This window comes from Nematolebias whitei, chromosome 9 (assembly GCF_014905685.2).
Source record: "Nematolebias whitei isolate Nwh7 chromosome 9, NemWhi1, whole genome shotgun sequence".
Taxonomy (NCBI): Eukaryota; Metazoa; Chordata; class Actinopteri; order Cyprinodontiformes; family Rivulidae; genus Nematolebias; species Nematolebias whitei.
Window position 1 is genome coordinate 39,248,508 of NC_056506.1, and position 9,696 is coordinate 39,258,203.

General features: G+C 37.7%; 1 protein-coding gene across 1 annotated transcript; it reads right to left on the reverse strand.

The window, feature by feature from the left end:
- Positions 1 to 264: 264 nt before the first annotated feature.
- On the reverse strand, positions 265 to 2,915 carry zgc:113531 (uncharacterized protein LOC541359 homolog). Its single transcript, XM_037681802.1, has 3 exons — positions 2,438 to 2,915; positions 1,184 to 1,313; positions 265 to 1,091 (listed from the first exon to the last, which is right to left on the reverse strand). The coding sequence occupies exons 1-3, from the start codon at positions 2,780 to 2,782 to the stop codon at positions 901 to 903; spliced, it is 666 nt and encodes a 221-aa protein (XP_037537730.1). The 5' UTR covers positions 2,783 to 2,915; the 3' UTR covers positions 265 to 900.
- Positions 2,916 to 9,696: the final 6,781 nt, after the last annotated feature.

The window sequence follows — 9,696 nt, forward strand, 5'->3', positions numbered from 1 at the left end:
TCCTAGAGCAAACGTCAAATCAGCTGCATTTGGCCGCGTCGCCTAGACGAAACGCAGCTGATTTGACCATTAAAGTGCATTTATTAAGGAAAAGTTTGTCTTTGATATATTGATATATTTGGCCATTTGGCAGCCAATCGATTTTTGGCACAACACCGGCCCACATTTCCGTGTGGTTAGCAGTGACGCATAACAAACGCAACGCGTCAGCGGTGACACATAATGGATGTGACTAATACAGCGAAGCGACTTATGGTTTTTTTTTTCACTTTATTACACATATTTGGACTGATGCGACTTGTACGGTGGCAAGTACAGTAAGCTTAATTTTTTTTTAAAAGGCATTCTACTCTCTGGGTCAAAAACTCAACAGCTAATGAGTGTTTTTGAAGAAGTGGAGCGAGGTCACATTTTCATGGTTAAGTGTCTTTTGTCCAAACTGTTACAGCGATAATGTTTTTTTTCTTTTGCCTGTGTGTTTATTTACCTGCACATTTAGCAAAGCATCTCATTTTCATGAAGTAATCGTCCAATGCATGTCTACTACTGATTAGCCAAGATAGCCACCACAGCCTACACAAAAATGGCTATACCGCTGTAATTTTACAGATACTGAGCTAAAAAAACAACTAGATCTTTGATTTAATATGTTCTATGAAAGCTGACGACTTGAAAAATAAAGTTCTGTTCATCTTTACACGAGTTTAGATTTCGTTGCAGACTTTGTTGCAGATGTGCCAGTCTGACTCTGGTCCCAATCGAGTGTTGTTTTTTTATTTTTATTTTCAGGTTGTAATTAAAGTGTCACCGTGTGTCATTCCTGTGCAAGAGGATGTGGCGTGCAGCTCGTCAGCCACAGCTGAATATGTATTTTAAGCTAACTGCTGCTCCCGTGGTATATCAGTGTTCGAGGACGAGCGGTGAGTCGGGCGTACAGTTTTTGAGGCGGGAGCAGGTGGCGAGGCGGTTTCCCTCCCAGTAGCCGGCATCCTGGCCGTCATGACAGCGACACTTAGTGCAGGAGTCGACCCAAACGGGTTCTCCTGCAGGAATCACCTGACTGCGGGATTCATCAGCGTAACAGTTGGGACCTGGATGGGAAACAGCAACAGAGAAGAAACAAAAGTTGAACTTTTTGTTCAGGTTTTCTCAGCTGTATCCATAATGGTTTTCTTCAGCGTACCCTCCTTGCATTCAGGACAGCATTTCCCAGGTTGGTACACAGGAGTGACGCACGGTGGAGGGGCACAGTCTGCAACCAGACACCGAGCGATGCCGTCACTGTCACAAGTGCACTGCTCACACTCTGATGGCTGAAAGACAGAGTGACACACAGCTGCTTATATTCTAATCATGAGGACAAGAAGGACTTCGCTACTGACAGAAACAAACAAACAAAAAAAATTAAGAGAAACACAATTAGCATTAACCATCAGTTCCTTCTCATATCTTGTCAATAGAGGGCGCCATTTACCTCCATTTTTCTGTTATGTACTGAAAGTTTAAATTGCGCACATTTTATTAAGTTGAAACACACAGAAGATTTAGTGACACTGTGTTGTGTAGGCTAATCACGACAATGGTGTATTTATTTGGATTTTAAATATAAAAAAGACTAAACCGGCATTAAATTACTTAAACTGCATGTTGTCATCTATCACATCTGCACTTTTATAAGTTTTGCTTTTATAGTCAATGTGGATAGCAAAAGCAAATTCATCCTGTATGACATTTTTGTTTTAGTAGTACTGTGACTGACTTGTTGTTATATATAAATATACTGTATAGTTGTGCGTTGCTCACTGCAATGGCATTAAAAACCACACAAAAAACATAAAGTATGACACAAAACTGCTGCTCTTATTTATATTTATGGACTTGCAACATGTCGAGGGTGTACTTCGCCTCTTGCACAGTGATGGCTAGACATGGACACCAGTACCACCGCTACCCGAAAACGAAGATGATGGATGGATAGAAGGATGGATGGATGGATGGAAGAATGGATGGATGGATGTTTTTAAATTTAAAAACTGTAAGAAAAGGTTGTGACCAAAAGCCAACGTTCATTTACAAGAACAGCCAAAGTAACTGTCACCTACACAGACTGCAGCCAGCTGATTCATGTGACCCAAGCTTTGTTTACATTGAGTGAGGACCCGCATTTCAGAATTACATTTAATATTTGTGTGAAACTAGAAGACTGTAACTCTTTTAAACCGCATCATTTGATATAGTTCAGGATAAACAGTTTGTTTGATTTTTAATTAATGAGTAGCTTTAAAGACATGCTTTTAAAGATAATTTCCCATCTGTTTCAAAACAGAAAGTATTTTAAAGGACATATTGATCCAAACTGGAAACCCCAATGAAATAATACAATAAAATAAACATTTCCAGTGATTTTAGGATTCCATGGAGTTGTTGTCAAGCTTACCTGGAAATCCTGCCCCAGCTCGTACACCACCCCGCGGTACTCGCAGCCGATCTTCTCGCACCTGGGGCAGCAGTCTGTGGGGTAGTGGCTCACGTGGATGCAGGCGGCCGGGAGAGACGTGCACTCTGTGCGCGCGCAGACCGAGCCCTCGGCAGTGCACTCGCACTGGGTGCAGTGATCAGAGTCCAGGAAATACCATTCTCCCACGTAGTAAATGCTGCCGTTGTCCTCGCAGGTGTTGTCCTGCTGCCCCGCCACCGAGAAGCCCCGGAGGGTCCGCGCGCACAGGAGAAGCGTCAGAACCACGGCCGCGCAAAGTTTGCGCACAGCCAAAACATCTGCCATGACCTGGTCCAAGATGAAAACTTCACTGCGGAAATAAACTGTAGCCCAACGGGGTTTGGTAAATTTAACAATTTTATGAAATTTTTATGTCACATCGTTAAATCCATGATCACATACACGATCTGTGCTCTCTCCACTGTGATGAAACAAAAAGTCCTGAAAAGTGGAAACTGGGAGGTTTAAGAGGAAAAGTTGGAGCCTGATGGAGCAAGTCCCTCCCCTTATTTATTACAGTGAAGCGCACTTAATGGGTTAATGTTGAGTTGTTACAAAAAAAACTACGTTTTTATCTTTTTTTTCTTATAGAGTAAAACAATGAGAAAACAAAACGGAAGACAAAAGCAAAAATAAAATAATAAAATCTCCATCATACAGATTTGAACTTGAGTTTACTGATTCACTTTGGTTGTTTAAAAAGTTAAATTTAAATAAAGTTGGTTCAATTTGGGTTCGGACAAGTCTCGCGATAAGTCTCCATAGCAACCAGTACGTTTCCCCTGGAAACCATCTCCACCACACACCGGGGACTTTGAGAGGGTGAGACTTTGAGTTCGTGTAGTAACTAAATAAAAACTTTTTATCTATAAATTTTTTTGTGTTTCTCACGGACAGTTAGCCTGTTTTATCATCCTTGTTTAAAATTAATGTTAGCTTCCTTTTTAGTCCAATGTTTCACAAGTTTAACTTTAATTTCCGCAGGACAGGTAGTCAACTACAGCTAGCTAGTTCTGCCTAACTGCTCTCTAGCTTGTCTTTTACATTATGGACTTTGTTTATTAAGTCTGTTTCTATAACCTAAAGATACAATTTATTTTTATTTTTAAATGAAGTCAAAATAAATATAGCCTAAAATGTCTTGTATGCTATTTAACTTTGTATGAACTACAGTGTATCATTTTTGCTAATGCTAAGCTAAGTATTTTGACAATTTGGTGAAATAATACAATAAATCTGGTTGATGGACTATCATCTGCTTGATTTTTTAAAATCTCTATATGATATTTTATCCATACATACATACATGCATATATATATATATATTTTTTTTTTTATATACAGACTGACTGACTGACTTTCTTTTTCATTTTGGCACACAAATGTACAGTATAGTCTAAATAAAATAGTACATTTGAAGTATAAAATAAAGATTTCTAAGGGCAGTCGATAATATAATAGCCACATTTTAATGCATTCTGTTTTCCAAGTGTCATATCCAATTACTTTTGTTGTATTTGCCTAGAATGCCTTTGTATGAATTCACTAGAAGAAAACCAGCTGTGGTGTCCTGGGCAGTCCCTGTGGAGCCTCATCACTGAACATGTCTCTGAGTCAGAGCTGCTGAAGATCCGTGCAGCTCTGGGACACTCTCTGGTAGACGTGTACACAGAGGTGCACACTGAGGTGAATTATTGAGACAACACACACTATCGTGTCTTCTATCATAGCAATGAGATTATCTAGCATTTAAACTGGAACAATTCTCTTTATATTCAATACAACACCTAAATGGGTTTTTGTGCTCTTATATTTTATTTCTATAAAAATTCAGACACCGAAATTTTCACCAGATTACCACATCTACAAGAATGACTTTTTAGGCATGGTGAATAAACATTTACTAAGCAGTCATACATTTTATGGACTCTAGTTTCAGTCTTTAAATCTAATTTTGAATTCATTATTAAATTGCATTTAATAAATAATGTAGTAAACTCTGGAACTGGGTTAACTGGTTTTGACTTGTAAAGTGATCTAAATGTGTGAGTCACAGTATTTACCTAAAGATGAACTTGCAACCTTAACTTCAACTTGATTATAAAGCACAATATCTTTATACATGTCTTTATACAAGACAAACATGTAGTCAATAATAATAATAATAATAATCCCTAACTTGAGATGTGAAGGAACACAGGTCACCATGAGCCCACTCAAGGTCAAGGCTGGTTAAAAATGTTGATTTGAAATAAAATACCTTGAAGAAAAGTCAAAGTGAAATATTTTGAAGGTCTGGTTCAAATTTTGAATAAAGTATTAGCAAAAACCATTTGGAATTAGAATGTGTGCTTAATATGTTCAAATTTTTGTGAACTGTTTAATGTAATATGCTCTAAACAAAGAATATAGCATATGTTGGGATTAAATAAAAAAAAAAAACATCTTAATCTAAGGCAGATGTCTGGAAATTTTAAAGAATTGTTTATCTACTTGAAAGTATGCAGCAACAGAGTGCATTTCAAAAGCAAGAGGAAGGAGGACTAACCAATATTACTATCCAAATGTTAGTTTTATCCCCCATTATTTCAGTGTATGTGCTGACTGACAGTGAAGCATTCAGACAAAGAAAAGAAAATAGATTGAATGTCTTGACAAACTTTCAGAATAAAATGTAACAAAGTCCAAAACACGTTAGTTAAGTTTTTAAAGTTCATACTGGTTTTCCTTCTATTATTGCTCTCATTCTGGAACAAATCACTGTCTGTTCTTTTTATTTCTCCGTCTTTTCTTTTTTTAATCTGAGCTGGGGTTTTTATGCAGCCATGTAATGACTTTGGTGCTTGTGAGAGGGAAATGTGATATTACATCAGAAGGCAATTTCTTCGTTCCTGAAGGAAGCCTTCCCTCTCTTTATCAAAGTCCTCATTGTCTAAGGTGGTTTGCTGTGAAAAAGCATGACTCTTTTCATGTCTTCATGTCCCTACCAATGTCAGAGCTTACTCCTATCTTTTCTATAAATGGACTCTTCAAGGTAAGTATATTCTTAAATGTAATTTAAATAATTTAACATGATACTTTATGGAACTATTTTTAAATTATGTGTTTCAGAAAGATTCCCAAAATAGTTTCATAAAGAGATCAACGCTTTGCTGCCAAAAGATGGAGACAAAAATAGATGACTTGCTAGCAAGTGAACCACGAATCCTGCAACAAAAACACCTCATCATCAAGAGAGACAGAGGAAGTCAATGTGAATCTGAGACTTGTGTGTGCAAAACACAGCTTATGTGTGTGATTGAATGTGCGCACACTCACGTGCACACACACACGGGCTCTGAAATGACATGTTTAATGCCCTCCAATGTATTCCTTTGAAGTGAAGTCTTTGACGGCAGCATGCAGAAATAACTGGCAAGAAACAGGTGTGGAAGTGCTAATGGTATCCAGACTCCACTGAGACACAAGCACACGTGCTCACACACACACACACACACACACACACACACACACACGCATTACAGAGACTGAAACGATTACATCACACAGGGCTTTTTGTCTGATGCCGGTGTTAAGTTCAGTGCAATTCTGTTTTATTTTTTACAGCCCAATGTCATTTCAGGGCTCTTTACACTGAAAACCACCACAAATATCCTAAAATATTTCATTTATTGTCATCATTACAGTGTACCTGTGTCATTCTGTGTCTAGTATAGTGTAAAAGCTTGTGTTAGTGTTGCTCAGATTCATGCAAGTTATTTTCTCTCAGTACAAATTACAATGTTTCCATAAAACAGTGAAAGTTGTCCATAGGAAATAGTCTGTGCTATTAAAAAATAAGCAATGTAAAGAAAATATGTAGTAGAGTATACTGAAAAAACACAAAAACGGTCATGCTAATGTGTTTTTGTTAAATGTGGACGCCTCGTAGCCACCTGTCACAATCAAGTAATTGTGTGAAATAATACTTTTTGGGGTTTCAGATATTAAAAGCAGATATGTCCCATTTTGAGTTGCACAAATGGAATATATAACATGTTTATGTTTGTTTCAAGAAATAAGATAAATGCAAATGGAGGGTTGTGGTTGCAATGTTACTGTTTTTTTCACATTAACTACATTATTTTAGACATTAAGCATTGAGGATAATCCTCATCTGCCTTTCTTATATGTTGAAAAGGTTTTCAGCAACTTCACTGGGATATTGAGATCATCACTGGCAAAATACTAAAATATAAAAAATATATGTATTTATAGATTTTATGTATTGTCTTATTGGCCTCACTGTGGTAATGTTTGCAGGCAGTGATGTGGCACAAGCTGTGGTGGGGGAGACGAGGTGGAAACCAAAACAGCAGAGCAGAGACTCCCTTCACTTGTCCCCGACGCTCCCCACTACCTGACCCCCCTGTTGTGAAGGAGCTGATGAGAGCTGAGGTCAAAATGCTACTACAAACTCTTAAGGAGATAGCCTGCAAGAGTGGAAGGTACATCTTATTAATAGAAACCACCTCTAGTGCATTGTATATTATAAATAATTGAAGAAAAATCCAATATTTAAATCTGATTTTCCTTTTTGAGCACTTTAATGACAAAAACAACTCATCAAAATTCAATAGACACTTTTTTTTTCCTATTATTCCCTTTCGATAGGATCTATACACAACACTTCTTTGTTTTTTTTTCACCAGCCAAGAGCTGGAGCAATAAGTTCAAACTCTGGTCTCTTGCTATCTGCATCATTTATCCCCCCACAATGAGGGCCATAAAATACTGCCGGTATATTGTGTTCCTGCGACAATAACAATTGGGTTGGGAAAGCAGTGGAACCAAGGTTTTCAGAGATGGGATGTTCCAGTCTGGTTTAGAAGTTGCATCACAATAGGATAAGAGGAGGACATGTATTCTTATTCAAATCACAATTAGATGTAAGTGAAGAAATGGATTCATATCCAGTTATTTATTCATTGGGAGCTCACAAAGAGACGAAAGGGAGTCCAGCTACTCTATATATTTTTTAAATATGTAATTTATAAGCGCTTTAAGAAGTACTAATACTTCCAAATTCCTGAATGTTCTATTATCATTCCTTCTGCTACTCTGAACATAACTCAATTGTGCTCAAACAATCCATCAAACAACTTGTAATCTGTATGATTGTATATTGAGATATATGAAAATACTTTGGGGAACATATTTGATGTAATTAAAACCCAGGCATAATAGTGTTTAGTAGCACTGCCCACAGTTGTAACAAAGTGTGTGAGAATCTGCTTATGTGTGTCTTTCCCAGCAACCCTTTTCTGCTGCCAAGAATGGCACCCTGTGACACCTCTCTCTGATGATGTCTTTTTAAGCAAAGCACAACATAAGATGGATTTTTCTCTGTTGGTTTTTGATTTGTTGTTTGCTTTATTATTGTAATTTTCTTCCTGTTTGTTGTCCTTGCTTCTGCTGTTTAGCTCTGCCTACTGCCTCTGAGTCATGTCAGTGTTAATGTACAGTATACACTGCAATGAGCCACTGCTCTAACACAGGTTGGTCTCATGCCACAAATTGTATATGAAATGTAGTAAAAGCCATCAAGGTGTTAAAAAGTCAAAGCCTGGGGAAGGAAAAGCTTTAAATCCAGTTCATGGCTTCAATACTTGCTTACATCCAAGTTTTGTGTGACATTAGTTTGACATCTGTGTCCACCAGGTCAGTCTGAGGCCAAAACCATGCAGCACAAGAAAACTAATCATTCAGAAAAATGCAAGTGAAAACATGCCCTTACATGAGATGTTTTTGATACAGCTAACACAAAATGCATTATAAATAAAGCATTTGTGCATCTGCACTTTCAGTCAGTTTCCTCAGACAGTTGTGGCTACCATAAATTTTTCCTTAAAGAGCATTGTTTGTAATGATTAAAAGCAGCTGGCATTTTTTCACATTTCAGCTTCACATTCTTCTCCAAATTTGGACTGATCCCACTCCAAAAACGCTAAGCTGGCATATCAGTTAACAAACCAGTGGATGGTGTGGTGGCTGTCTCCAGTTTATAAAGTCTGGGTTGATGTCACAAATGATCCAGTCCACTGACATCCAACAGAAACAATATTCAGTCAGGAACTTTGTGAGAGGCTCAGAGAAGAGTTCTGTTAAATGTGTCGGCACGAAGTCAGTGTGTATGACGCCAAAAATATTGTCATTACTTTAACATGCTGATAATTCGCAGGGACTCCAAGTCTGCTTGTTATGATATTATTTACACGTTATGAGGGTACTAATTTAAGGACATAAGCAATTTCAAGTACAAACATGTAAACATTTTAATGAACATGACCACTTATTTACAGGGATATTTTCAACACTATGTTGTGTATGTGCTTGTATGGTTTAAAACTGTCTACATCACTTGCTCTACCAACAAGTTAGTTGTTTTTACATTTATTTCAAATTTCCCATAGAACAGATTTCAGTCCAATCTAGTTCATTCATCAAATGAAATACTGTGTAAACGTAAGTAATTTCAAAGAGATTTTGTTTCCTGATCCAAGGCTTCGTGTTTAGCCAGGTGTGGTGTCAGGTATGTAGCAGACATTATAAAAGATACTTATACCATACCATACCATTTTATTTATAGAGCACTTAAAACAGCTACAAGGCCAACCAAAGTGCTGTACAGACAGAACAACAGACAACACACAAAGCAATATACAAAATGAAGTAAATCAAAAATATAGACATAAAAACGATGCAGATAATAAATATGACGACAAACCAGTGTGGAGCGTACAGGTTCAAAACACAGATCCTCTGGTGTTGAAAGCTACTGAATAGTAGTGAGTTTTTAAACGGGATTTGAAAACCGAGAGGGAGGAGGCCTGTCTGACAAGCAGAGGTAACGTTCCAAAGTCTTGGTCCTGCTACAGAGAAGGCCCTGTCACCTCTGCGCTTAATAGGAGCACAGTGTCACAATAAAGAGAGGCAAGACCTAAACTGAAGCCTTATTTGGTTTTACATTAGAAGTCATTCTTAAAAAAATGCTCTGGGCTGCAAGTTAATGTATCAAACAAAGTCCCGCTCAGACAGGGATTTAAATGGACCTTATTGTTAGTGGTGGGGAAAGGAGCCAAAACAAGTAATGGTGCCGTACACATTACCTGCGCAAATCACATTTTCCCTCCGAAGTTGCCTTTAGAATAAATTGTTGA